Source organism: Pyrus communis, chromosome 4 (assembly GCF_041283825.1).
Source record: "Pyrus communis isolate YQ-2024b chromosome 4, ASM4128382v1, whole genome shotgun sequence".
NCBI lineage: Eukaryota > Viridiplantae > Streptophyta > Magnoliopsida > Rosales > Rosaceae > Pyrus > Pyrus communis.
Window position 1 is genome coordinate 20,195,425 of NC_142568.1, and position 27,592 is coordinate 20,223,016.

Consider the following 27,592-nt stretch of genomic DNA (forward strand, 5'->3'; position numbering starts at 1 on the left):
GAAGGAACGTTGTTTCGCATTGTGCAACAATATTGTCAACCCTAACAACTCCGTTGGAGACAAGGGAGCCTCATTCTAGCTTAGCTTGTTTCTGAAGGTTAACGTTGATGGGTCTTCAAAGCCTCCCATGATAGCAAGTGGATTGAATCATCAGCCACAAAAAGCGCACAAAATTCAGACCATATAAATAAAGGAAAACTAATGAAAATGGCTTGAAAATTTTGAATTTAAACGATAATGACAAAATAAAGGGTAAAGTGAATAGTATCAGGATTGATTTTTTAGTGTAAAAATGTGATTTTTCGTTAAAGTGAACAGTACCGGAAGCTTTTCGTTTGAATTCCCTATAAATAAAAGACATGAAAATGAAGAACATCTTCCGCTTCCGCATGATTCAACTCATGTGTAACATATCAATGATGGACATGTCATAATTAGAATTGTTCATAATTTGAATTACATTTTATTCCTAAAAAATTTATAAACGGAAATCATCTCGTGATGCACACGTACCAAAACAAAATGGACAGGTTTGGTAACAATTAAGATTTTTATGATGAACCTTCAATTTATTTGATATAATAAAAAACCAATGATATGCAGTTTAATTGATTTTTTAGCAGACATGATCTTTAATGGTGATTTTTGTTGTTTTAAAATGATGTTCTACTTTTTTGTTTTTGTTGGAAGGATATTTTCCTCTGAATGAGGAATTTAGGCCCAAAATAAGTTATATTAGATATCAAACTTGTCATTTACGTGAGTTGAACTTGAAACTTTCTATTTTACAATATTACTAGAGTCTAGATCATACTATAGAATTTTTTAGGTCGATGGATCGAGGGCACACTCCAACAACATTGATACTGTCCTTATTTTATCACCTGCCAAATCTATCAGGTGTGGAGTTTTATTATAAAAGACCTCAGTGTTAATTAGAGTGGGGTAATCCTATTTAAATTGCTTTTTCTCCTTCCCTCTGGCCGATGTGGGATAAAGGAATTCCAACACGTCCCCGCACGTGAGACCCCATTTTGTGGGTCACATATGGAGATCCACACATCGGCAACTACGTGGAGCCAAGTTGAGGCTCCCCCAACACGCGAGGCCAAATAGGGACCCACCCAATCATGTGGCTTCTTTGGCCTGCATGGAGCCATGTTTGGACTCACCCATTGCACGGGGCCAAAGGGGATCCACCCAATCACGTGGCAGTACGAGTCCGTCCCCTTACTCTGATACCATGATGAAATTGAGGTTCCACCATAAAACTAATTGGCAATTGACAATATGAGGAGTAGCCCAAGACCATATAAGCACATAGCAAATCTTGTCCTTCACCGTTGTGAGACAACTGTTCCTCACATTTCAACTCTCAACATGCCCCCGCACATGTGGCCGGTTTTCAAGCCTACAAGTGGACAACAAATGGGTGAACGTGTGAGCATGTGTGGCCCTTGGACTTTCACACGAAGGACAACCTGCTCTGATACCATGATGAAATTTTTCAGGTCGACAGCCCAAGGGCCCACTTTAACAACATTGATACTGTCCCCACTTTACCATCTGCCCAATCCGTCAGGTGTGGAGTTTTATCACAAAAGGCATCAATGTTAGTTAGAGTGAGGTAATCCCATTTAAATTGCTTTTTCTCATTCCCTCTGGCCGATGTGGATATAATTTACCTACTCAACTAAAGTTAAAAAAAACATAATTTTTCTCTTCAACTAACATCACCATCACTTGCTAGAATTGAAAATATTTTATAATCTCATATGAATTACTTCTTGAGAACTTTAATGAAAAGCTCCCAGATTCCCAGTACTGTTCACTTTAACGAAAAACGATATTTTTACACTAAAAAATCAATATTGGTACTATTCACTTTACCCTTTATTTTGTCATTTTCGTTAAAACTCAAAGTTTTCAAGCATTTTTTTTATTAGTTTTCCCTTACATTATGTTTGGATGAAGAAATTTAAGATTACTAAGGAATTTTAAAATGACGGAAATTGGAATGACGGGATTTTATTTCTTAGTATTTGTGAATTTTCTTGTTTGGTAAACTTAAAAGAACAATGGAATTGAATACGGAATATGTTATTTTTAAACTCTTAATTATAGAAATTAGAAAATGACACCTATTTACATGGAAGTTAAACTTGGGAATTAGAGGTCCCAAATTCCAAATTTGTTTCCATACGGAAATTCTAAATTTCCATGTTTATGAATCCAAACAAGGAAATTGATGCATATCAATTTATAAATTCCGAGTTTAATTCAAATTCCAAGTTTGTTTCCCTCATCCAAACATAATGTTACTTCTTTTTGTGAATAACTGTTAACAAATCATTGATTCACACGTCGTAATTGATTATAAGTGCAGATCATCTGGTACTCCACACATATCGAACAAATCGACAATCTTGATAACAATTAATTTGTTTTAGCAAAATTAATCTTTAATGGTGAATTTTCTTATGCAATGATAGTCTACTGGTTTTTTAAACAATATTTTACTATGAGGATTTAGGCTCACAATCAATCATCCATAATAATTACAAAGTGAACATTTTATTTTTACTAGAGGGAGTGATTCAGTGGTTGAAACGAATTTCAAATCTGTATTTCACATAATACGTTTTGAGTTCAATTTCTGACAATAGTGAATCGCACGATAATAACCAACTAAAATGCCTATGCGACTCTTTTTGAACTCCGAAAAAGTGAACTGACTCTTTCGTTTTTGGCGTGGGGGATTAGCAGTTGGTTGACATTGGTCAATCAAAGGAATGACCAAATTTTATAAAAAAAAACAAGAAAGAGAAAGAAAGAGGGAGAGAGTTGAATTCATTGTTTAGAGAGGGTGCATTGTTAGTTGTTGGGGGTGATTGGCCACTTCTCTCTTCTCGCGCTCTTCCTTATCGAGCGAGAAAGAGAACACAAAACACACAAACAAATCCACCAAAATTCTCCATTTCCAAATTCCACCACACACACAAATTCCCTCTACCCATTTCCTCGATCCCCTCTACTCATCAATCGTCTCCGCCCCATCCCCCAAATTCCGCCTTTGGCACCGCCGCCCATGAAATCCCTCCGCCGTCGTTTCGATTTAGGGTTTGGGCTTGTTCGATGCTATCTCTCCCCTGACAACTCCCTCGCCGGTTCGCTTTCGCAGGTTAGCTCGCTTTCTATCCAATTTCTTCGTTTCGCGTTCGTCAAGTTTTCTCTGGAGTTAATGCTTATAAGCAAGACACGTCTTGTTTTCTTTTGGGATTTCTTGTTTTACACGGAAGAAATGATTCGTGTTGTATTTTTTAATCATTATATGAATTGTGGCTTTGTTGCTTTGTTTAAAATTTATTATCGTGTGATGGCCGTGGTTAGGGTTAGGGCAATTAGGCAAATGGAAGGGTCGGGTGGCAATCTGGACTCGTTTAGAGCTTCTCCGGGAAGCAGTAGTAATAGGCGTTATGGGGTGTTATCGGCTTCCAATATTATTCAGGCGCCAATTTCTACCTTGTTGGAGTACTCGGGTATTCTCCGCGGCCGCACTAATCACCAAGAAGGCGAGTCTTTGATTAACGGGCGTAGCGCTGCTGCATTTAGGGATCACCATCATAGTCAGCTAGATCAGTCACCGACAACGACAAGCAATGACGGGGAGGTTTCTATTAGGATAATTGGTGCAGGGGAACAGGAGCATGATAGGGAAGGACCTGGGATAGCAGCTGGACAGTTGAGGGAAGTTACTGCACCGCCAAATGATGTTTCTGTACCACCAATGGCTGGGGTGGCCTCTGTAGCATTGGGAACGGAGGAGGTGGGTCAGACAGATGGCAGAACAGATCGTAGTTCAGGAGAGGGAATTCCCCAATCGTTAATTGGAAGTGCTGCTGGAGAAGGAGGTGATGGAGCTGGGGCTAATGGCAGGGATTCTTCTTACCAGAGATATGACATTCAGCAGGCTGCTAGGGGGATTGAACAAGTCCTGCCCTTTTCCTTGCTTCTATTGGTGGTCTTCATCCGCCAGCATTTGCAAGGTCAGTGTCCTGCCAATGTATTCTGCAAGTGTCGATTATGCTTTTTAATGCAAAGGATTAGTGATAATGGGGTTGATGACACTCTTGGGAATTTTCTATTTCATGCTGTCCTAGTTTGCATTCGGATTCATAAGTGATAGCCTTTTCAGGATTGGTGTATATCTGAGAACCTAAAAGGAGTTGATTTCGTTTTTATGAATTAATTGTGCATGCCTGCATTTGCACACTAATGGTTATTAGTTGCAACGACATATCGCATATTAAAGCTCACCTTTTTAGGCCATTTCTCCCTTCCTTCCAAATTAGTGACTACTTTTCATTTTGCAATCATTACAGGTTTCTTTGTTACAATTTGGATTGCTGCCATTATGTTCAAGTCAAATGATATATTAAAGAAACAGACAGCTTTGAAGGTATTAGTAATATAAATTTATTTGTTTTCCAATTTCAGCAGAGGCTCTTGTGTTTTGTATTGTCATTTTTCGTTTGTTAAGAATAGATGCTGTTGGTGGCTGCAGGGAGAGAGGAAAATCGCAGTTCTAATAGGCATTTCTCTTGCATTCGTGTTGCATGTGGTTGGTGTTTACTGGTGGTACCAGAATGCAGATCTTTTGTATCCATTAATTATGCTTCCTCCTAAAGTTATACCACCCTTCTGGCATGCTGTTTTCATCATCATGGTGAATGGTAAGAACCTCTTTCCTCCCAACTTGTTATCGTGGCTGTTCTCTTTTAAAAAACTTCCATTCTGCAGCAGCGCTCTCATGATAGCAATGATGAGTCAACATTTAGTTTTTGTTTCATATGAATTTCAAATCTCTTCGACAAAGGATGATTCACTATTCAGAAGTAATTGTTTTTATGTAGTGTGTGAAACTTTTTTGGTGTGCAATTACAAATATTTTTTTAGCTTTCTGTTGTTGCGATACTTTTTATTCAATGTGAAAGGCGGAACATGCCCATTTACTTTTACCTTGAATTTTGTTTGCCTTATGTCATATTTGAACGCTCTGTGCATGTCAGGCAAAATAGAAAAAAACGCTCCACACATGTTTCTTCATCAAGGGTTCAGATAGAAAACTGTTATTGTTATCAGATGCTTCTTCTTTCCTATTTCTGTGTAAATTTTTTATGGGAAACTTATGTTAGTTAATTTTAGAGCCTTGCGATGCTTACTTCACATTGGTTATTTTCAGACACATTGGTCCGGCAGGCAGCAATGGTGCTGAAGTGTTTTCTATTGATGTACTACAAAAACAGTAGAGGCCGAAACTATCGTAAGCAGGTGAGGTAATAAGTAGTTAAGCAAAACTAGGTTTGGGCAAATTATTTTGTTGGAAAAGAATAAGCCAGGAGCTGGCTCAAGAGAGCTTATTTAATCACCTCTCATCTTCATTTGATTTTTAGAACAAAAATGAGGGGATATGTTCATATAATTGACAGTTTTATCCCTTTTTGTTTTCTCCAAAACTCTTTTGACTGAAGAAGTGCTGCTTTTATAGGGTCAAATGCTTACTCTGGTTGAGTATCTACTGCTCTTGTACCGTGCCTTGTTGCCAACACCAGTGTGGTATCGGTTCTTCTTGAACAAAGAATATGGGAGTCTCTTTTCATCACTAATGACAGGGTTATATTTGACTTTCAAGCTCACATCTGTTGTTGAGAAGGTAATAGTTTATGTTGATATAGTTTATGCGTTTGATATCTGTCAAGTTTTCTGACTTCTTCATTAAGAACATCTTTGAGAATGAGTTGTTTCTCACTTGTTATTACTGTTTATGCCTCTCCCCTTGTTTGCTATGGTTAGGTACAATCCTTCTTTGCTGCATTGAAGGCATTGTCACGTAAGGAGGTGCACTATGGGGCATATGCAACATCAGAACAGGTAAACCGGATTTCTTCCCAAATATGTGCAAAATAATGTGCTAGTGTACTCAATTGTTTGATGCTTAGTGTGGAGCTTCATGTAGCACATCCAGAATATAACCAACATCTGATTGATGAGCTCAATCCTTTGCAAGCTCTATTTGTTACAATTTGAGTATTGAGGGTTTCCTTTTTATTGTTGTCGTCAGTTGTTAGATTACGAGCACAATCTAAACGTCTTTAAACCTCTGAATGGAATACTTGAAGTTGAAGCTAATGATTCCTGTATTTTGGAACTAAAAGTTGGCTTCATCCTTTATTTGTCTTGGGTTCAATCCCAATGCCAATGATGGCATTCAAACTAATCATGCACTGAATTTAGTTTCTTTTACTTTTTGTCAGCTAAGAATTAGTTAGATTGGTCTTAAGAACAAAATCTGACATAAATTTTTTTTTCCTTGGGATTTTAAGGTTTTATGTGTTTCATTTCGGTAATTATGATACTTTCATGGAAGAGCTTGTGGTTCGTGCATTCTCAGTTGTCGGTTGTTTGATGCAGGTCAATGCAGCTGGCGATTTATGTGCTATTTGCCAGGAGAAGATGCATGCTCCTATCCTACTGCGATGTAAACACATCTTTTGTGAGGACTGCGTATCAGAGTGGTTTGTTTACTTCTCCTGTGCTACCAATGTATCATCTTTGAGAAACAAATTAGATTGATGATTTCTTGTTAAAATTCGTTTCCTTTTCCATGGAATGGGATCATATCCATGTAATTCTCCGAAAGAATGAATGAACATGTATTAAACTGCTTTGCTCGCCGTACCGTTCTGGCTGCTGACACACTAATTATTTTTCTTGCAGGTTTGAGAGGGAGCGGACGTGCCCGTTATGCAGAGCTTTGGTTAAACCCGCAGATATCAGATCATTCGGCGATGGATCAACGAGTTTGTTTTTCCAGCTGTTCTGAAGCAAACATCCACTGTAAAAAAAAGAAACCCGAAGAGTTTTTCTGTTTTGGAGCTCCAGCTCATATTGGAAGCAGCCGTCTCCCAAATCCATATCCTCATAACTATACACTGGTATATTCGATTGTAATTTTTGGTCTGCCTTGTTCACGTCTTGCCCTCGCAAAAAAAATTAGAACGGTCGGGTATAACTGAACTTGGTACTGTTCATACGTCGTATCGAGAAAATGTCAAATGTATGTAATGCGCCAATTTAAGCAACAGAAGTTGTTTTGATTACATACCATTACTATATATATATACCCGTTTATTTTGCCATTTTATTGTTAAGTTTGCCTCATGTCGCCCGTCAATTGTGAGGCAAAGCTAACTTCCCACCGCTTATTTTTGCTCCTCTTTCTTTAGAACCTTCCCTCTCGCCAACCTTAATCGATCTGAATGTAACATCTTCGACCGGAATCTCTCTCGATTGCATTCTTTCGCTTGATTTGAGAAGTTTCGACGGCATTTTGATCCGGATATGGTGGTGGCAAAGGGAGGGAGGTACGTGCACGGCGGGGTGGAAGTTGCACCACCCCAGGTGATATCCCACAAAAAATGTTCGAATTTTCCGAAACTGGAGACGATTGCCGAAGAAGGGTCGGAGAGCTTGGAGATTCTGCCGAAGAGGGTGGTGTTTCTTCTTCCGGTGTTCTTTTCTTTGGTTTCTTACCTCATACTGTATAGTCAGATCGTTTGATGTAGAGAAGGGGAAAAGTAGATTGGCAGATTAGGAATGTGAGGCCCTTTGATCGCTTCTGAAATTGTTTATCTTGCAATTTGCAAAAATAGAAAAATGAAAAAAACTCCGAATTCATTGGAAGAAATTTCCTCTCCCTCCATTTTTCTAAATGCATGCATGAATGTGATGATATTTAATTTTGAGAGGAAAAAGAATTAAATACGAAGTTTGTTTCACTTAGTGTTTAAAATATCACAAAATTGTCGATATTTTTGTCGAAAGATCGGAAAAATCAAGAATCCATATGGAAAGAGGGGTGAAATGACACACTCCGATCTGGGATGTCCACCTAATTTTCCGGGTGTCAACCAACACAGCTCGATTCAGAGTCCAGGTGAACATTACGGGTCGAGATATGTCAAGAAATGCAAACTTCACCCTACTTCGGTGATATATAGGAAAATTAATGAATACCAACAATATTTAGCGATTCACTACATAAATTTTGTTGGAACTCGTTGTAGATTTCAAAATTTTGAATTTTTTTTGAGAAATTTTTCTTTAATTTTGACTAAACTTAAATGAGTTGATACCCACACCATTGCAAATTTTCATAATTTCTTTCGAAAGTAACCAATATCAATATATCCATAAATTTACATATCAATATTTGAAACACTTGTTTCATTGTATTTGTTTCTAGGCTTTTTATTTAATTTTTAAAGGAAAAATCGCAATGTTATAATAAAAGAAACAAGAGTAATTATAAACCCTCCCATTTTGAAGAGAAATTTCGATAAGATTGTACGAGACTAGTATAATATTGGGTGAGACTAAAATTTAAAGGATTACTATTATATAAAAATATTTTACAAATAACATGGTCGGACACTCTTCCTCATGATTCTTTTTATTTTATTAAATCTTACCATTCATTTCATTGTGGTGTTTCATGTCGTGAAGGATTTCCCCATCCTCTTTCCAACCTTTGTCTGGGTGAAATAATTGGACTTCCAACATATGAGAAGTTAGACAAATTGCACGAATTTGATACAACTAAAATCTCGTTTAATAATTATTTTGTTTGAGCAAGTGATATTAAGGAGAAAAGATCTCACAACAAAACCTCGGGTGCATTGGCGAATGCTTTACACAATTTGAGGTACAAACCCCATAAAACTAACAATATTATTTAGAACAAGAAATACAACCTTACCAAATAAGAATTCTGAAAACTCAAGAACAAATATCGTGCACACTGGTTGTACAAGGAAGACATGGTTTTATCTTGTGCTAAGAGGTCAAAAGGGTACTGGAAATAAACCCAAACCTCAAACAAAACATAACAAAATATTACATCCACAGATTGATAAAGTTTAGGGCAGAAGAAGAATGCCCCCTTCCCCCTTCCTCCTTCCTCCTTCCTCCTTCCTCCTTCCCCTCTCCAAGAGGAAAAGGAAGGAAACAAATTAAAAAATGCTATACTAATCTTTGATCTTTGACGAAAACGAACATCGAATTCTTAAGCAGAAGCAGGAGGAGGTCTTTTAGTATCTTCTGCTGCTACAGAGAGTGTTTTAGTAGCGGCTTCTGCTGCTGTCAGCGATTTAGTGATGCCATCTGCTGTAGGAGGTGTTTTTGCAGTAGCTTCTGTTGAAGAAGGTGTTCTAGCATCTTCTTTCTTGTGAGCTAAGGTATCGTTGCCTGGCATGGCCTGACTTGCAAAAACGTCTTTATTTTCTTGTGGCTTGGTAAGGACAGGTATTTCTTTAGTAGCTGGTGAGGTTGCTGATGAAGAGTCCTCTGGAGGCGGGGATGGGGGTGCTGATGAGGGCGGGGAAATGGAGAGCATCCTGGAGACGCCGGTGGGGCTGGTTAAGGGGTTAACTTCTGTGACTTCTTCATCATCTTCTAAATACACAACATCCTGCATTGTCAGCTGGTGGTATTCAACAATTTCCCTCAGGAATCGATTCTCGCGTGCATAAACTGAATTCTCGTTTGCTAATCGAGCCTTCTCCGCCAGAAGTGTCTCCAGTTGAAGGCGGATCTGATATGATCACATGCATATATATGTCAGAAACATTTCTAAATTGCATTTAGTCGCACTATTCGAGTGATATTCTAATTTAAACTATTCTAAGAGAAGGAGAATTCAAACTTGGATGCGGATGGGGGCACAATGTCCTAGCCAAATTGCAGTTAGTCGTACTATTCTACTTGTGGATCGTCGGTAAGTACAATGACAACCGAAAGGAAAAACAGAAACATACCAAGTCGTCATCAGCTCTGTGGTTCCCCTTGTCACGATTCTCGCGAAGGCGTTTATTTTCTTCTTCAAGTTGAGAACATCGTTCCTTCGCAAAAGCCAGATCTGCCTTAACGGTTTTCAGCTCCCGAAGAAGTAATTTTGCTTTGGCAGCTGTTGCCATTGCAACCTGTGACAAAAAACAAACACCATTTATGCATGCATCCGGCTCAAGGCAAGTCTAAATGAATCGCAAACAAAAAGCCAAAATCACATCCAAAACACATCAACATATAATTCAGCTCAAGTCAGATCATTTCGTCTTGTGATTACACAAACCAGTCACACCCAATTACATAATTGCCACCTTACGTCGCGTGATGCCTTGAGTTGAGTATCTTGGTTCTTAGGCTGCAACGGTGAACTGTTCTGGTTCCCATAATATGAAGCTTGATTCTGTGCATCTGGATTGTCTCCTCTTCGTTTAATTTGCTTTTGGATGTCGGCGGTCTTATTCTCCACTATCGTTCGACCTTCCTGAAAACCGAACACAAAAACACAAGGCACATTATAAACATACTTGTTTCCCAAAGTACTAAACTCGACATACATCCATTATCTACAATTAGCAAGCAAGGAATTTTAATTACCTCGAAAGCCTTCTCAAACGTGTCCCCGAGCTGATTAAGGGAAGTTGTGATTCTATCCAAGCCCTTTCGGATTGTAGGATTTTCCATTCTTCTAGAGTTGTCATATGACTGATAATATGGTTGTTGTTGGAACTGTCTCCAAAAGGGAAAGATACAACAAAACTCAGCAATCAAAATAACAAAAGCTAAAACGAAATGGTTATCAAACGCGCTAAACTAACAGTGTCTGAGATGTGTGTATTTGTAGAGAAAGTAGGAAACTTGAAGGAAGCCCATTTCATACAAAGATCAAGTTGGAGATTCACCTGAGCGCCACCGGAGGCAACGGAGGGCTGTGATCTGAGCCCTCCAGCAATATCATCTTGTGGAAATTCACCATCCTCTTCAAGAATGGCCTTAGCTTTCCGAGCCAGAACACCCCAAAACCCCGATTTTGCAGATGCATCGTCATAGGCAGAGAAGTCCTGCATTATTTATAGCTATGATCACAATCTCCTCACTTTTGTCAATAAGACGATATTCTAGACAACTTTAATCTACATGAAATTTCGAACTCGGAGGCAGCATACTATCCTAATCAACTAATCTGACTCACGTACGCAATCACAATTCAATACAAATAAAACCAACCCAGATAAGCAGATCAGATCAGAAAACATAGAATTATTACGGAATTTAAACATTCCAGAAGAATGAATGAAAGATCCACGGCAGTTGGAACAAAAGGAAACCTTGGATCGGTTGTTGCGTTCGACGGAAAGCGCAGAAGCACGAATGGCCTGAGCGGCGAGAGACGAAGATGAAGAACCGGAGAAGGAAGACGAAGACTGCAGAGGGGAAGATGAATTTGGTGCAGAATTGTCGTCTGGGGGGCGATGAATGATCTCTTCTTTGAAGGTTGACGACCTTGTTATCCCCTGCCTTCTCCTGTACGCCATTTCCGCTGCGGGAGCTTTACGTATTAGTTGTTAACGGGTTGACTGGATATTATTCCCTTTCGACGATCGTCACCGTCGCGATGACAACGACGGAGGAGGTGGAGAAGAAGGAGGAAGAAGGCGGTTGGTTATTTTTGGGTGGTGTAAGTAACCAACTCTTCCGCCTTTTCTTCTCAGAGCAAATAAAAAACCGAAATACGAAATGAACGAATGTTATACCGCAAAACACACACACAAAACAGAAACAGAAAAGAAAAAAAAAAAAAAATAGAACTCAGCCATTTTTAACTAATAAAAGGCACACACTTGGAAATGCGACGATCCAAATTCACGTTTATAACATGTTTACTTATTTGAAACGAGAGAAACTAATGATTCAAGAAAGTTAGAATTACGTATGAGATCGACCAGCCTTGATTAATCAAAATGCTAATGTAAGGGAAGTCATGGACTCAAATACGTGCATGATTACTTGTAATGGATTTATAACTAAAAATATCCTAATGGGCTAATATCAATGCCAAGTACGCGTATGCATATAAATAGCTAGGGTTCGTATGTAAGTATTTTTAAAATAATTGAAATCGTTTTTAGTTAAAATATTTTTGAAACAAATCCTTAGTAAAAATGCAAGTGAATTTTAAAAGAACATTTGAAGTGCTTTCAGTAAAAAACATATAACTAGCAAATATTTTTCTAAAAACGCTTTTAATCATTTTACGAGTCCTTAAAATTCAAAATGAACTCCAATAGGAAAATACTCAGTATTACAGTATTAGCGAATCAGATTAAGAGGTTTACCTTTCTGATATAGATTAATCATTGTGTTCCCACTAAATCGACCTAATTTCGAGTAAAAAAGGGGAACAAAATTAAGGAAAGAAGATGCAACCTAATAATTTAGAGGGGGAGTGTCGCATAAACATGTTGTAATGTGTTGTCGTGGGACAACTCGGGAATATGTTGGAGAGGAAGTTTGAACGTTTGGAAGTGGACCCTTGCCAGCTGTTTGACGTGAGAGCCATGCTTGTAAAATATAATCTATGGATTATATTGGATTATCTAATTAATTGCTTCATCAACAAGTAACCCAATTTGTATGCCACCCCACTCTCTCTGTATGTATGATGTACTCGGTAATTGCTAGGGCTAGGGGTGGAAAGAAACCGAAAACCCGAAATCCGAAACCAACCCGATTCGTATTGAAACTCAACCGAAAAAAATATCGGACCGATAATACAGAAAATCTCTACCTATATGCATAATTCTTTTTATAAGCATCAAATCTTGCTTATCCTATCACTCTCTATAGTAAACGACTCAATGTAATTAAATCCGGAACCATAAACCCTAAACCAAAATATAATATTAAAAAAAACCCTACTTATCCTAGAGCTTAGTTTCGTTCTGAAGAAGTAGAAGCACTTCTAAGTTCTTTTCTAAAAACACTTTGAATTATTTAAAGAAAAAAAATTGAAACGGATGAGGAGAGAAATTCAAACTTGGTGTAGAGAAAAAACACACGGTTTTAACCAACTTGGCAAAGCTCAAGTCTATATACCCGTCATGCTATTAAATCGTAACTTTAGGACTTTCTATTAATAATAGTGCCAGAAGGGGGACCTTTTCACTTTTAGAATTTAACTAGCTTTCTTACAAGTTACAGCTACACTGACTACTGAGTACCCACGGATACTTGGTTTTGATTATCACCATAAAGCTGCTGATTTCTCATCTCTCTCTGATAGTTTTATCTCGGCTGGGAAGACCATCAGCTCTGCACCTGAACCTTTCTGCAAGCTTAATCTATCTTGTCCTGAAGAATTTATCCTACCAAGTTGGGCTTTCAAATATGGCAGATCAAATGTGAACTGTTGAGCCAGCATTGGCCTCCCTTGGTCGGGTTTCAACGCTTGGGGTGCCTCAGACTTCGTCTGATCATCATCTCCTCTCAAATGCAATGAACTCAGTTTGTTCTTAGTTTTGCTAAAACTAGCAAATCCCATGTTACTCAACCTTGGGTCCAAGAAATTTGACTGAGAACTATAATCTGAAGGCTGCTTCAAGGGTTGTGCTTGATTAACCGACTTCCATTGGTTCAGTATCATTGGTGTCGAGTTGTTGCCTGTGTTTTCGAAGCCGGAAACTGAGCAACTGTTGTCTGCAAGTCCAGCATGATGAGATTTCAAGGAAGACGAGTTCGGATGAATTTCATTGCATTGGACTTTCCCTCCAACTGTAGGACTTTGGATGCCCATTTCATCACCCAAAGATCCCTTTTTTCCAGTGATTTTCATAGTTGATGGATGCTCATTAAGTTTGTCCTGGAAATTATGACTTGGTGGTGAAGTAAACACATTGCTCAGACGACTAGGTGCCAATTGGGAAGAGGTGGATGCCAAAGGAGCTTTACTTTCATGCATTTCGGAACATCCAAGTAACTTCTTTCTAGCAATCTTCTGAGCTGTTGGTCCTAAATCTTTAACAAATAACATCAAGCTTTCAGTGTAACCAATGTCCTGCTGAGTCACCTACACCAAAAAATGACTTGTTCTCATGGCGGATTTCATGACATCAATCATCGGAAAACACAAATGAAAATCCGATTCAATTTTCTTAGCCTTGCAGGAAATATGTGCTGTCTATAACACTTGTGCATAACACAAACACAAGAAACGAATACTTACATGCTCAAGTTGTTTTAATTGACTAATTACTGTCAGACTTGTCGACTCATCCTCATCAAGGAAGGATGTCCAAGGTCTATATGTGCTGCGGGGATCTCCTTCGAACGATCTAGATCTTCTACCATCGTGAGTACCTGTTATTAACAAACACAAGATTTAAGGTTCTCAAGTTTTAACTTTGGACTTTGTAATTACAAAGTTAGTATTAAAGCATTACATCTTGTTTGCATCTTATCAGAAGGAACTCTGTGCTCTCTTGCATCAATATAACTGGAACACCCAATCTTTACTTGACTTCTCCTGAAATTTCATGAACTCCTAAGTAAGCACAGCATAGATTTCAACGTTTCTCCAAGTTTCAGGGCAAGGGATTTCGTACTTTTTAACAACTTTAAGATATGAGCTAGAAGCTGACCTGCCAGCTTCACCTTGAGCTTTCCTACCACTTCTTTGTCTTGTTTCTGAGAATTCTAGCTCAAAGTTGTCGGGAGAGGTTTTCAAAACATGAAATACCTTCTTCGCTAGTTCGTGAATGGCACGAGCCTGTAAAAACCAAGTGGTTTTATTCTGTTGGTGGACTATTGTAAGATTTTCTAGTTGGAGAATTCAGAGTAAACTTTCCAAAAGTTTTCAAGAGGTCCAATTAGCATACCTGTCTAAAATAAATGGTAGCTGTAGAATTAAAATGCATTGCATTTTCTGTTATTAAGAATGCATCATGCTGCAAACAGTTCATTAATTATCAGTTAGATGATGAATCAGATGTCACATTAGATAATATTTATATACCAAACAGTCTAAATAGCCAAATGTATAGCTTTTGATAATTGCTGAACCAATTTAGGGTAAGTTGTCCCCGAAATCGTTATGAACTTGTCTAAATTAGCTTCTTATTTGAACTTTTTCTGCCTTATGGTGAAAAAGTAAACTACATTTAAAGCAGAAATAGTTTTTGAGAAAGGTTACCTCAAATTGTTCAAGATTCTTATACATTCCTTCATGAAGTTTAGCCCTCATGGTCCCGAAATCCATAGGCTCTTCAATGATTTCATAGTAACCCTCAACCTTGTAAAAAAGTAGAAAACAATAGAAAACAATACAAGTCATAACTGAAAAGAGAAGGAAACGTTCACCTTATGAAATGACAATGTAAAAACAAGATATGCACCTCATTTGGGTCAACTGGTTCAGCAAATATCTCATAGGTATCTTTCCTGCAATTTTCAAAAACATGTATCAACGATTCAACATAACGAAGAAAATTTATAGCAAGGTATTTGAAATGTATATATGACAAAATTAAACCTTTGTAATTTGTCAAGGATAAGCTCAAGTATTTGTTTTTCCGGCAACCATTTTGCGGATTCAGTCGATGGTTGATCTAATACAAGCACAAAGTCAGAACGAAGTTCATTTTTGTTGCAAAATCATACAGTACAGAAAATGTACAGTGAGACTTGTCAAGGAAGAAATTAATGAGGTTAACCAGTAGAGGCAGCATGAACTCCAGTCTTAAGGCTATCTTTATCCTGCACAACCTGTTGATCTGATAGAGAAAAACAAATAGACTGCAAATTCAACAGCAGCATTTCATTGAAATACAAGAGCAGGTAATTTAATCGGCAAAAAAGACTCACCAGTACTCGTTTGATGACCATCATCGCCATTTTCCACTCGACCCTGCACAACACATTTTAAAATGGGAATTTGGAACTTTAGTGCAAACAACAGAAAGGGAATTGGGGGACTTGATATGGTATCCCGGGATTAATAAGTTAACCAAACAACGGCAAGTAAACAAGACTAACTAGTCCAATTTAATTGAAATAGTTACGAGCCACCAAACGAGAATATTGTCACATCCTATCCCACAACAGTACTAAAATTTGAAACCGAGTGCAAACAACATAATGTGAATTGGGATATGATACACGAAAACCCCAACATTTATAAGTTCACCGAACAGCAACGAGTACACTATAGTCCAATCTAACTGAAATAATCGGGTCCAGGACGAGCCATCAAACGAGATGGGACGATACAATAGTGTCACAAAGGGAAACAGAAAACAAGAAGCAACTTTCCTGGTCCAGTGGGGAAGAAGGTGCAGTGGCAGCAACTTCATGAACAGGTCTGATTTTTCTCTTCTTTCTGTCCCTTGTCCAGAAAGCAGGTCCCTGATCCTTCCCCACCTGGCTTTTCAACCGCTGCCGTGTACAAAAACGACTACCAGCATTAGCAGTTGCGGTAGGACCAGCCGCACCCGCAAGCCTCGGCAGCTGATCAGCCTTACATGCTTCCAAAGCGGATAATCTGGGGCTCCTCCTGTGGCCCTCCACCTTCCATTTTAACTTGTCTAATTTTCTACTGCGCAAACAGTTCATGAACAATTACCAAAACCCACAGAAAAAAGAAACCCACATTGTTAAAGTTGAAAACTTTCGGACCAAAAAAAGACAAAGATGAGAACTTTCGGACATCCTCGTACATTTTTGCACGCAGGAACAAAAACCCACCTAGACATTTTCACAAACAACAAATGTATCAGCTTTGCCGGGGTTTCGGGGGGTTTAGCTTTTACCGGGGGGTTTCTGTGTTTCGTGTTGGTTTATAAAACAGAGGAAGGAAGAGGTGGTGAAAAATGCAGGTGAAAAATGTGAGATCAGAAGGAGGATCATGAGAGATTACAGTTTTGCAGAGGGTTGATGTTTCTTTGTATGAGAGATATGTGAATATTCTGGTTAAGGTAAAATTGTTAAACCCCAAATGTGTGTTTCTATTTGGTGCCTATTTTGTTCCATACCAGGCTCCCCCAGCATTATCCTAAAACGATGGATACAATTATTATTTTCCTGATTTTCTTTGTAATGTAATAATAACTGAAAGATAGTGATTTTCACTCTCTTATTGGTTGGAGATTCATGTCGGAAAATTAACAAAATTAAATTTGATTTATATTGAAGAGTTCAACTTTTAATTATACTAAAGCTTTTTGTAATAATAGTAATACTCCAGCAATTTTTACGTTAACACACTAAACTCTTTTTATTTTTGTTTAAAAATTGTGAAGTCTTTCGTTTGGAGTGCAGATAACTAAAACAAAAATGTCAAAATCTATACCTAATTGATGGAGGGAGAAGGGCATTTTTCAATTTTATATTAATTCAATAGTCAATACAGTATGAAGAATAACTACTTAGCACTACGGCTTAGAGATATTCAACTTCATGCGTAAGTGAGAGATCTTAAATTTGATTATCGAATTACGAGTTCACTAACAAGTTATTATGACGAGCTTATTATGATGATTTTTTGGGGTACGTCCGGAGTACTCCCCAAGAATTTTTGCTTATTAGCTGAGTCCAATTTCACACCCTTTATTGTAAATATACTATTGTAGTGAAAACAAAAATAACAGTTGAAAAATATGGTCAATAATACTTGCTGGGACTCTACAGTTCAGAGACTTTCTTGAGTGCTTCGAAGTATTCATTTTAAATGTTTTAACAGTTAAATCTTTATTTAAAAAAAACATCAAAATCTAAAAGTTAAAATACGCAGGAGACCGTGTAAAGTGTAAACACAGCAACCCAAACCCAACGAGGTTCCGTTAAAATATTAGCAAAGCTAATGAAAAAAGTTTGAAATCTTTGAGTTTTAACGAAAATAACAAAAATGTGTTCTAAATGAATAGTATTAGGATTGACTTTTTAGAATAAAAATATAATTTTTCATTAAAATGAATAGTACCAGAAACTTTTCGTTAAAGTTCTCTAAAATATTTTGCATCACACGTTGAGGGAGGGGAGAGGTGATTTCATATTTTACCACTGTCAGGCTCTTTTCTTTAAGACATCACCCACAAGAAGCAAACGATTCCACTGCATTTCAGGTAACACATGTTGAGGAATACTACGCTCGTTCGCCGCTACATGATCGAGTCTAAGCTCGCATGAGGTGTTTGAACCTCAAAACCTCATTCCGTGACTATTTGATGCATCGACAACTTAAGGTTGCTCAAACATTCGTCAATAGCAATGAAAAATTGATGCATTGTAGTATTCATAATGCATTGCGAGTACTACTACAATGCATCAAAAACTCAAAATCACTCATACGCTCATGGGTTTTGAAGCCTGGTGAAATTCAACTGATATAAAAGCGATCAAAATATGTATTAGTAGCTTGAAGGCAATAATGTCTTGGAATTTGGGTACCCTTAACAAAAAAGGAAAGAAAGTACATTTTTATCTTTGGAAAATTAAAGTGCCTATGGATTAGGTTGGTGACATGGTGTTATGGTTGCTAGTGGTAAAACCTACAGCTATATTATTCCAATTTCACAAAAAATGGCCAGTCTTAGGGGCCCACACCAAAAGTGAAGGTGGAAATTGGATCCAACAGGATCCTCTCCGAATCTCTTTGGTGAAGATTTTGAAGATTCGTGAATTATGTCTATTCATCGTATATCGTACGATTATTTTTTATCAAATATTATTTATGTTTATTTTAAAATAAAAATATTTAAAATAATTTTTGATCGCATGATATACGATAAACAGATACAATTTACGAATTTTCGAATTCTTTCCCAATTCACAATCTTAGTGCCACGACAAAATCTAGGACCCTAAAGCTAAACCGTAGGCCCTACTGATCGAACGGTGGTGAGTCACAGTGACTCAATCTTTCGACGCGCCTTGTATCACTGATCGCGTTAGGCAGAAAAGATGAAACGAGATGGACGGCCGTGATTTCATGAGACGTGCGCCGTGATTTCACACGCATTCGACTTGCGAGTTCACAAAGTTTCCTTCCTTCCCTCATCTCCTTCATTTCTCCAACGACCGAGTGAGTGAGACCTTCGTCTACCCCAAAACTCACGTTTTCAGAAATTTTACTGCATTTCTCAGATCGGAGCTTTCTGTAACGATCGGAGTTGTTGGGGTTTTCGAAAGATCGGAGTAGTTTTGCTTTTGGGTTTCGTCTCTTTGGTAATTGCTCTGAACCCCCAAAAGATTTGAAATTTCTGATAACCCAAATTGTAATTTGTGTTTTTGTTGTGGAATTTTCCTTTTTCTCATTGTTTTTGACGATTTGTTGTTAGAATTTGTATAAATGGCCGCCATTGCGTTGTGTATTAGTAGAAAAATGGGGTTTCAGATGCAAATGACGAGATGGGTATGTATGTTTTTGCAAGAAAAACTGGAACTTTTTGTTGAGGAAGAAGATTGATACTGATTGAGAGATGGGTCTACATTTTTATAGTCAAATTTTTGTTAGAGACTGCTGGCTGAGATTACTGTCAGCTCAACATCTGTTTTTCTTATGATTTCTAGGCTTTTAGATTAAAAATTGTTGGCTTCAATTTCGGGGGTTTTCCATTTAACACTAACTCTTTCGAGTTTGGCGAATTTTTCAAATAATTTTTCAAATAATTAGTGTCCGTTGTGTAATTGGTTTTTCTTTTGGCCGATGAATTAATGCTACTATCACTTAGCTGCCCGTCTGCGTGTTTTCCTTCTTGTAATCATCCTATGTTTTCGGATGGAACTTTGCTTTTCTTTGTTCATGATCTTGTGGTCTTCTATCAGTTTCAGATGGATGCAGCCTCACAAAGTTTCTTGGAAGAGTTGCTTCGGTCCGCTGTCGACAATCATGAGGATAGTGGTGTGGTAAATGAACATTCTGGGCAGCCTGCAACGTGTGCGCTATGCCAAAGGGCTATTTCACCCGAGAATGAGGCGACTGGAGATGTTGAAATTATGTGTGGGGACTGTAAATTTCTTTACCTTGAAGATCTTGGTTCCCCCTCACATGATTCTTATCAGAGGACGCCGCCTACAAGAAGAAGAGCTAGGACTGGGAGTTCCGAGTCACTTGAGAATACTTTTTCACAACAATTCTCGCATATGATTAATCTGGTGCGGCAGAACCAATCCCCTGGCTCTGGGATTGAGGAACTACCTGTGGGTGGTGATTCTGCTGCTAGGATACCGCTGCGCACAAGTAACCGTACTACACCAAGTGGGTCTAGAAGATGGCGGCGGGTGCTCTCTGATACTGAAAGTGAGGGTTACGAAAATGTGGATTCTTTCTATGGAGAAACTGAATCAAATCTCAGTTTTGGTCGGTACAGGGTATTTCATGGTGAGAGCGATGCAATTTCTTTAAGTGCATATGGAGGGGATTCTGATGCTTCTGTGGACCTACATGGTTTCCTGGATACTGAAACGATTATTCCACCGGATGATGGAAGTGCTTATGATAGTGATACTGACATTGATCCCATGCATGCTGGTCTTAGCCAGTGGAACTCAGATGACACTGAGGACGATGATGATGAGGGGGATGAAGAAGATGATGAGTGGGAAGAAGCCGACGTTGAAGTAAACATGGTTGAATCTAGAGAAACCCCAGGTGGCCGGCTTCGTAATCTTTTAGTTTCACGTCCAGGCAGAAGTAATGGACCATCCATTGGGCGCCACCATACATATTTTCCTGATTCTGAGGGTACGTTTCATTGGAGAATGAGGAGGAGGAGTCAAATATATACCCGTACCCTCTTTTCTAACGTGGACGAATCAGAGTTGCTGCCTTATGATGGAAATTCTGGTGATTATCTTGATGCTGGAGGCTTTGAAGAATTGCTCGAGCATCTTGCTGAGGTTGATAGCTTGAGACGAGGAGCTCCTCCTGCTTCTGCGTCCTTTGTGAATAATCTGCCTCGTGTTGTCATTAGCAAGGAACATGACAAGCATGATGACTTAGCCTGTGCAATTTGCAAAGATGTATTGACAATTGGTACTGAAGTGAATAAGCTTCCCTGCTCTCACCTCTATCACTCTTTGTGTATTTTGCCATGGTTGAGTACACGGAATACTTGTCCACTCTGTCGATATGAGCTACCGACTGATGACAGAGACTACGAAGAGGGGAAACGGAACGTTAGTGCTAGAGCAGAGATCCACAATGTCCGGCAGCAGAATGCAAGTGTGGACAGTTCCTCCGGTGCTTTCAACAGAGCTTATGAAGATGAGGAGCATGAGCAGAGTGCAGCAAATAGGGAACCAACCACTAATGGCTCGAGAGGAGAAAATAGCCGGGGGAGATGGTTTCTTCTCGCAGCTGCTCCAATTGTCAGTCTTGTGGGTATTGTTCTTGTGCTGTGGTTAGGAAGTCCGCTGTTGGAAAGAAGAGGTCTGGCAGGAAACCAGAACTTCGCCAGTCAGGCCCGCCACCAGAGTCCTATCACCAGCGCCTCACCCAACCACAGGGAGAACAGAAGCCGGAGATGGTGGTCACTTTTCTGAGGAGGGTTCGTGAAATGTTAGTAAATATCTATGCTAAGTTTGGTATTTCTGCTTTCCCGAGTCCCGACTATTGTCTATTTGCCTGTAGCTGTCGTTCTGTTGCAGATCTTCAGTGAGTTTTTCGAATTGTTGTTGTAGAATCGTGTCAAAATTCGGTCCCTTGTAAGTGTGGCTCATCACCTTTTATGACCAAATGTGAGTTTAGTTTTCTTTGTAATAGAGGTTGAATTTCAAAATGCGAACAGCAAGTTTCTTCTTTTCGATTCAACATTGAAAGGAGAAATATCATTAGACGAAGTTCTAGTTTGTTTTTTGACACCTGATTTACATTTAACATAGCTAAAGGTCGCACATTGACCAAAGTCTATCTTTTTAAGATCACCGCCAAAACTCGTAGCTTTTAAGAAAACTTTGTAGCTCAAGTAGTTAAGAAGATTTTTGAATAAATTTTAGTGGTATTCGATCTTCCCTCTCCACGTTGCTTGCTTGAAATATAAATAAATAAAATCACTTTGCAAGGCATCAAAGCATTCACCCACCGCAAGTTTGAATTCTCTACCCGATAGTTTAGATTATAATATCGCTTGTACCAAAAGGTAACGTTGGTTATTTATCCGTACTCTTTTTGCTAAGTTGCTTAATTTGTAAAATTTTATAAAAAAATAATTTCTTCCACTTTACAACCAGTTCGGGGACTAAATTGCCCCCATTAATCCTTGGAAAAGTAAAAACACACAGGCCGCTGCTGAATGTAGACGACAGCGGCCCTTGACGGACTTGAAATATTAACGAACACAAGGGCAGCTGTCATGACAAAATTCACGGCCGGGCGGGATGCTCCTTCCTCCGGCTCAGTTCACCGTGAAACAGGTCGACACCTTGCATTGTACACGAACGAACAATTTCCAAGTTTAACTATTAACATCGACTGTCGGAAAATCAATAGCAGAAGGTAGATAGGGGTGAGTGGCACAGCAACAACTTTTGCAAGTTCTTTTCAGAAGAGTATGTTGAGGTACAAGACGATCCAACCGGCCATGGAGAAGATGGCGAATATATGCACCCAGAACAGAACGGCAGCTGCCTCTCTTCCGCAGCCTCTTAAATTTGCAACAGCACCTGCGGACAAGGTTTGATGTGTTAATACGAAACTTTGAAGTACAGTCGAGCTATCTATATAATTTAAGATTTGTTACCAGAGAGGACAGATGTAGGCATTGTGTGCTGGAGCAGCAGGACAAACCGGAACATCTGGTCATTGGCAGGGAGGAAGCCGAGCTTATCAGCTAACATTACAACGCCAAGTCCTACAGGGGGCACCAAGACTAATCGTGCGAATATAATTGCAGCAGTTGTTCGTAGACCAAGTTTGGAACTTCCTGGACCTGCAAATAACACAGAGATGTCATGACATATTCATCTAAATCCAAACAAATTAGGTGGATGCTTATGACGAAGGGATGTCAACTCACCATCAACAAGGTTGCCACCTAACGCCAACAGAATGCATGGAATCATGGCTTCCCTGATAATCACCAATATTGTGAGATTCTTCTCACAAATAAAACATGAAATTCAACAGAATCCACAAAAGTAACTTTTATTTCCATAGGCATCTATCACAAACATATTCGACAAGAAAAAGGTTATAGGAATTGTAAGTCCAATGTTTCAGCTATATTACTATTCAAGTTCATCAATATTCCAAGTTGCAATTTCTCGGTATAGATTATATTAACTTTTATTCATCTATCAATATCAAAAAACACTGGTTTATCTATCAGCGTCAGCATTCTTAAACAGGAGAAATACAAACGAAATTTAATGGGAAAATATAGCAAATTAATAACCAACAGCATGTGGATTGAAGACAACCACCAAATATTATCAGTCAACACGGAGTATAAGATTCAACTGAGCATACCCAAGGATAATGCAGCTGTCGGTGAAGAAGAAAAGTGGACCATCAGATGTAAAGATCAATTTCTTTAAAAATGGTATGGTTCCAAGTGCCATGGCCAGGATCTGCAGCAAAATTGTGCATACTAATTAGAATCTGCTCGTCTTAACGCTCAAAATGATAAAATTCAATAATAAATAGTTATAAAATTAGTTTGGAGGATAAATCAAACTTACAGAAGCTATTATAGGTGGTTGAAGAACTTGTTTGAGCTTCAACTTCTCATAGATGAATACGAAGAACTTTGTAATCTGCGTTGAGTCAGGACATGTAATTAGGAACATAGTATATACTAGAGACAACAACACAATAAAGCAGTGAAGTGAAGTAAAAATCTCAACTTTCAAGTGCGAAGCTGTTAAAATTCATGGATCTATATATCTAAGCGATAGAAAGTTGAATAACTTTAAGCTGCCTATCTTTGCTATCAATTTTTTTCCCCAACAACATACCTCCCATCTTGCCAAAATAAAACGTATCCCTTTTCTCTTTTTAGAAGGATGAAATATTTTGCATCAGGACAGGAAGATGTTTAGGACTAGATGTGGATGACTAAATTCATTCTTACCTTAGGCTTATTTGAAGCATTCGACTCAGTTTCTGCAACCTCTTCTTTACGTGCTGTCTCTTCTTCATTTTCGTCAGGTGTAAGCAATGGAACTTGATCAGGTGTCGTGCCATTTCGAGGGCTTTTGATTGGGAGTTCTTTTTCCTCAATGTCAAAGGTACCTTCTGGAGGGGGGGACAGCATTTGAAATACATACGTGTATAGAATGATTGCACCAACCTATAGCGGCATCAGCAATAAGCTACAATGTTTAATACCTTATCATTTATAAGTTAACTAATGCACCCGAAAATCTTATGTATTGCATCACTGCATAATTGCAACTTGGATTCAAGTATACAAGCTGTGGGGATCAAAAGTGAAACGAAAATTACCCACTGGCCAAATGAAATATAGGCAGTCCCATCTGTTTTACATGTGGTTGAATCACCGAAAGGGTTCGATTTGTCTCTACATAAAGCTGAAATTAGAACCAGTGGCACATTCCCGATGTTTCCTGTAATCAATGGTATTAGCCAACACATTATGCACAAAGACCAAGCAGCAAAAATGCAGCTTATATAGAAACTCAATGCTAAAATGTATAGAAGGGGTTTTTCTAATTTGTTAAAACTATTGATACAAGGGTTGTCAAAAAGCATACCTATACCAATTTGTACAATTGTAAACTTGAAGAAAGGGTACGGTGGGTGGACAAGGGATGCAACAATATAACCTATTATGGAGCCTGTAGTGCTACCAAGCACGACATTCACGGGAATAAACCACCTGTAAAAGGAGAAATTTCTAGTTCAGAAATAATGCATTGGGATTTTGGCTACGTGGAACAAGATCCAATTTTGCATCATTCCTTGGTTCGGGCCGAAGAAGCAATGTCACAGTAGAACTAAATCTTACCACTCAAGCATTTTCTGTAGGGTGATGGCTTGTCCAAGCTGAGAGAATATCAAACATGGAAGCAAGAGCGAGAAGACCAACTGCAGAAAATAGTTGGAAAATCAGTTATACAATGCAACAAAAATGTGGCTTATAGTGCAAAATTGCTAAGGGCTCGTTTGGGACTGCTTCTGCTTATAAGTTCTTCTACTAGAAGTGCTTTTATTATAAACATGTAGAGCTTTTATTAAAAATCCAAGTGCTACGACCAAGAAGCACTTCAAACTTTTTCTCCCAAACATAATCAAAAGCGCTTTTGGTTGTTAAAAAAATAAACTTAGTCATTCCAGACGCAATCCCAAAAAGTCCCTAAAGCTTGGGAGGTGACAAGAGGGTTTTTCTTACCCCGTTCAACAATTTCCTTCCACTGGCTGGGAAGATGTTCACATACTTGGAAGCCATTAGAAGCCCCAAGGAGCAGACAGTAAAAACCTTTGCTATGGGAAGCACGGCGATCTTGATTGTCCCAAGTAACGATTCCCCTCCCGCTTGATTCACCACTTCAACCGCCGCCAAAATCCTCTCCATGGTTTCCCCCCAAGTTTCTTTTACTGCAGTGTCTTCAATAATCCCAATTCACACAAATTCCTTCTCATGCAAAACCCGAACCGGGTTTACGCACAATTCAATTCTCGATTCAGAATAACACCCCCCGAAATTACAATTCCGGATTGTAAAAAGGGGGATTTTCAAAAATCCCTCCTTTTTCCGGTGAATCCTCTCTTGCACTGCAAATTCCTTCCATCAACAAAAACAGACAAAAATAAGAAAACACCCACCATCTTAAACATCAAATCCCAGATAAAATCCTAGTCATTGTCGAAATATAACTCCTTGGACGCAACAAAACAAACATTATCCAAATCGACATAGAATTAACGTAAACCTAATCAAATTAGAAGATATAAAACCATGTGCAACAAGGAACCCCAAAAATCCCAACCTACATTGTAGTGTTCATCAGGCGGTCTAGCTGCCACGGATCCCCCGGCGAATTCGCAGCAGCCAAACCCTCTAGCAATCGGGAAAAAGAACCAAAAAAAATAAAATAAAATAACAGAAAAGCTCAACCCAAAAATAAATATAAATAAATAAACAGAAGACAAGATGTCAAGAACAACGTAGGAAATGGAGAAATGAGGAATCTTAGATCGAAAAAAAAAAAACTACAAATCAAATAAAAACAAGAACAAAACAAAGAAACTGAGAACTTGGGTCGTCTGAGTTTACCTACTCTTTTGCTTGCTGTGCCTCTCTCTCTCTCTCTCTCTCCCGCTCTGGTTTGGTGGCAGTTAAGCTGGCGGTTTTGCCACCGCCCTCTCAAAAGCTTCTGCTTCTCTAATTTCCGATTTATATATTAAATTCTGATTGATTTTTTTGTTAATCTCTTAATATCGGGATTCTGAAACTCGGAAACGTCGACTGCTCTCTCAGCAATTTGTATGGTGCGGCTTGTCTGACGAAACTACCCCTCGGTGTTTCCATGTATTACCGATCTCGCCCTTCCTTACTTACCCTTCCCGCTTGACCGTGAGGAACTCTAGGATTCCCTACCAACGAAACTTCCACGCACCTGCATGTGGACCTCCTTTTTGGAGTCGTTCAATTTTCGTTTTTTTTTGTTTTTGTTTTTGTGGTAAAGAGCAAATTTGAGTTGGATTTTCTATTTTATCATGAAAATAAAAGTTGGAGATTTTTATTTTAATTTTTAAAGAAAGTAAATTTCTTGACATGGATCATGAAGTTTTTTTATTTTTTATTTTTTTTAAGGGTAAGTTTAGGGGAGCGTGGTTATCCCATTTCAAGATTAGAGTATATTACAAGTCTTTTTGAGGGCTTATAGTGAAGGTTTTAGTCTTTTTATTTTTTTATTTTTACAGATCATCCATCAAAAAAGATTTTCAGCATCAAACTCGCACATAAATTTTGATTTAGGAAAGAGAACGATTATTATTAATTCACATGTCCTGGTTGGCTAAATGAATCGTGAAGTTATCACATCGTTTAATTTGTCATTTGTAAATCATTCGGCTTGTCACATCGTGAAAGGTTAGGAGAGTTGCCTTGCCTTGCGGGTCTAGTCTTGCCTTCATTAATTACAATAATAGAAAGATGGCCAGTTTCCATATACTTCTATTTCTTCTTATTTTGTACGATCACAGTTAAGTTACGTTAACATTTTATATTAATTTTTTTATTAAGATAATAAGATAAAAAACAATAGTAATACAAAATATTAATGTGACTTAACTATAATTGCACAAAAAAAGAAGGAATGAAAATACATGGGAACTGGGAGGCAGAGAAACCAGATCTTAGAAAGATTTGTGTGATGTATGATGACATGACACAAGTTACTAGCATTCTGTAGTGTTCTCGTTGATGCGACGAGTAACTCATCTGTCTAAGCAAGCTTATCTTCTTTTCTTTTTAAAGTGCCAAATACCCCCTTAACTATCACAAAATTGTCAATTATTTTCTGAATTTTTTTTTTCGTCGATCCCCCTAAATTAGTAGAAAGCTGCCAATTATCCCCTGCCGTTTGATTTTAGAGAATTTTATCTAAATTGCCATTCAGTGGTGTTATGTGAGAGACATGTAATATAGTTTCAGGGACAAACATGAAATTGAACTCAGAAAAACAGTAAGATTCAAGAGAATTTCATCCAAATAATTCGAGAGAAATGAGT

General features: G+C 38.4%; 5 protein-coding genes across 12 annotated transcripts; 2 read left to right on the plus strand and 3 right to left on the minus strand.

The window, feature by feature from the left end:
* The first annotated feature begins 2,765 nt into the window (after nt 1-2,765).
* LOC137722986 (uncharacterized) lies at nt 2,766-7,199 on the plus strand. The gene is made up of 9 exons (XM_068462128.2): nt 2,766-3,181; nt 3,391-4,046; nt 4,383-4,459; nt 4,565-4,733; nt 5,243-5,331; nt 5,549-5,713; nt 5,854-5,931; nt 6,472-6,575; nt 6,778-7,199. The coding sequence occupies exons 2-9, from the start codon at nt 3,410-3,412 to the stop codon at nt 6,881-6,883; spliced, it is 1,425 nt and encodes a 474-aa protein (XP_068318229.2). The 5' UTR covers nt 2,766-3,181; nt 3,391-3,409; the 3' UTR covers nt 6,884-7,199.
* A 1,550-nt stretch (nt 7,200-8,749) lies between these two features.
* Nucleotides 8,750-11,948, minus strand: LOC137722987 (uncharacterized). 2 transcript variants are annotated; one of them, XM_068462129.2, is made up of 6 exons: nt 11,232-11,948; nt 10,806-10,964; nt 10,501-10,632; nt 10,223-10,387; nt 9,876-10,040; nt 8,750-9,652 (listed from the first exon to the last, which is right to left on the minus strand). In XM_068462129.2, exons 1-6 carry the CDS (start codon nt 11,436-11,438, stop codon nt 9,125-9,127), a joined length of 1,356 nt encoding a protein of 451 aa, XP_068318230.2. In that variant the 5' UTR covers nt 11,439-11,948; the 3' UTR covers nt 8,750-9,124. The 2 variants fall into 2 exon arrangements, with proteins under 2 accessions (XP_068318230.2, XP_068318231.2); XM_068462130.2 differs by having other exon boundaries at nt 10,501-10,636; nt 11,232-11,646.
* A 1,062-nt stretch (nt 11,949-13,010) lies between these two features.
* LOC137722988 (uncharacterized) lies at nt 13,011-16,889 on the minus strand. Of its 4 annotated transcripts, none has more exons than XM_088692853.1 (12): nt 16,642-16,889; nt 16,209-16,492; nt 15,763-15,804; nt 15,612-15,671; nt 15,431-15,506; nt 15,294-15,339; nt 15,092-15,190; nt 14,778-14,846; nt 14,505-14,668; nt 14,343-14,425; nt 14,126-14,259; nt 13,011-13,969 (listed from the first exon to the last, which is right to left on the minus strand). In XM_088692853.1, exons 1-12 carry the CDS (start codon nt 16,647-16,649, stop codon nt 13,148-13,150), a joined length of 1,887 nt encoding a protein of 628 aa, XP_088548979.1. In that variant the 5' UTR covers nt 16,650-16,889; the 3' UTR covers nt 13,011-13,147. The 4 variants fall into 4 exon arrangements, with proteins under 4 accessions (XP_088548979.1, XP_088548980.1, XP_088548978.1 ...); XM_088692854.1 differs by having other exon boundaries at nt 16,209-16,489; nt 16,642-16,772; XM_088692852.1 differs by lacking the exon at nt 16,642-16,889 and having other exon boundaries at nt 16,209-16,631.
* Nucleotides 16,890-18,883: 1,994 nt separating this feature from the next.
* Nucleotides 18,884-21,735, plus strand: LOC137722990 (uncharacterized). Of its 2 annotated transcripts, none has more exons than XM_068462131.2 (2): nt 18,884-19,119; nt 19,720-21,735. In XM_068462131.2, exon 2 carries the CDS (start codon nt 19,726-19,728, stop codon nt 21,436-21,438), a length of 1,713 nt encoding a protein of 570 aa, XP_068318232.2. In that variant the 5' UTR covers nt 18,884-19,119; nt 19,720-19,725; the 3' UTR covers nt 21,439-21,735. The 2 variants fall into 2 exon arrangements, with proteins under 2 accessions (XP_068318232.2, XP_068318233.2); XM_068462132.2 differs by having other exon boundaries at nt 18,910-19,119; nt 19,726-21,735.
* Nucleotides 21,736-22,071: 336 nt separating this feature from the next.
* LOC137722991 (protein PIN-LIKES 6) lies at nt 22,072-26,454 on the minus strand. Of its 3 annotated transcripts, XM_088692856.1 has the most exons (12): nt 26,133-26,313; nt 25,850-25,916; nt 25,248-25,640; nt 24,864-24,943; nt 24,610-24,734; nt 24,341-24,462; nt 23,967-24,185; nt 23,575-23,649; nt 23,363-23,463; nt 22,911-22,963; nt 22,635-22,823; nt 22,072-22,557 (listed from the first exon to the last, which is right to left on the minus strand). In XM_088692856.1, the coding sequence occupies exons 3-12, from the start codon at nt 25,428-25,430 to the stop codon at nt 22,436-22,438; spliced, it is 1,269 nt and encodes a 422-aa protein (XP_088548982.1). In that variant the 5' UTR covers nt 25,431-25,640; nt 25,850-25,916; nt 26,133-26,313; the 3' UTR covers nt 22,072-22,435. The 3 variants fall into 3 exon arrangements, with proteins under 3 accessions (XP_088548982.1, XP_068318234.2, XP_068318235.2); XM_068462133.2 differs by lacking the exon at nt 25,850-25,916 and having other exon boundaries at nt 26,133-26,454; XM_068462134.2 differs by lacking the exon at nt 25,850-25,916 and having other exon boundaries at nt 26,137-26,387.
* Nucleotides 26,455-27,592: the final 1,138 nt, after the last annotated feature.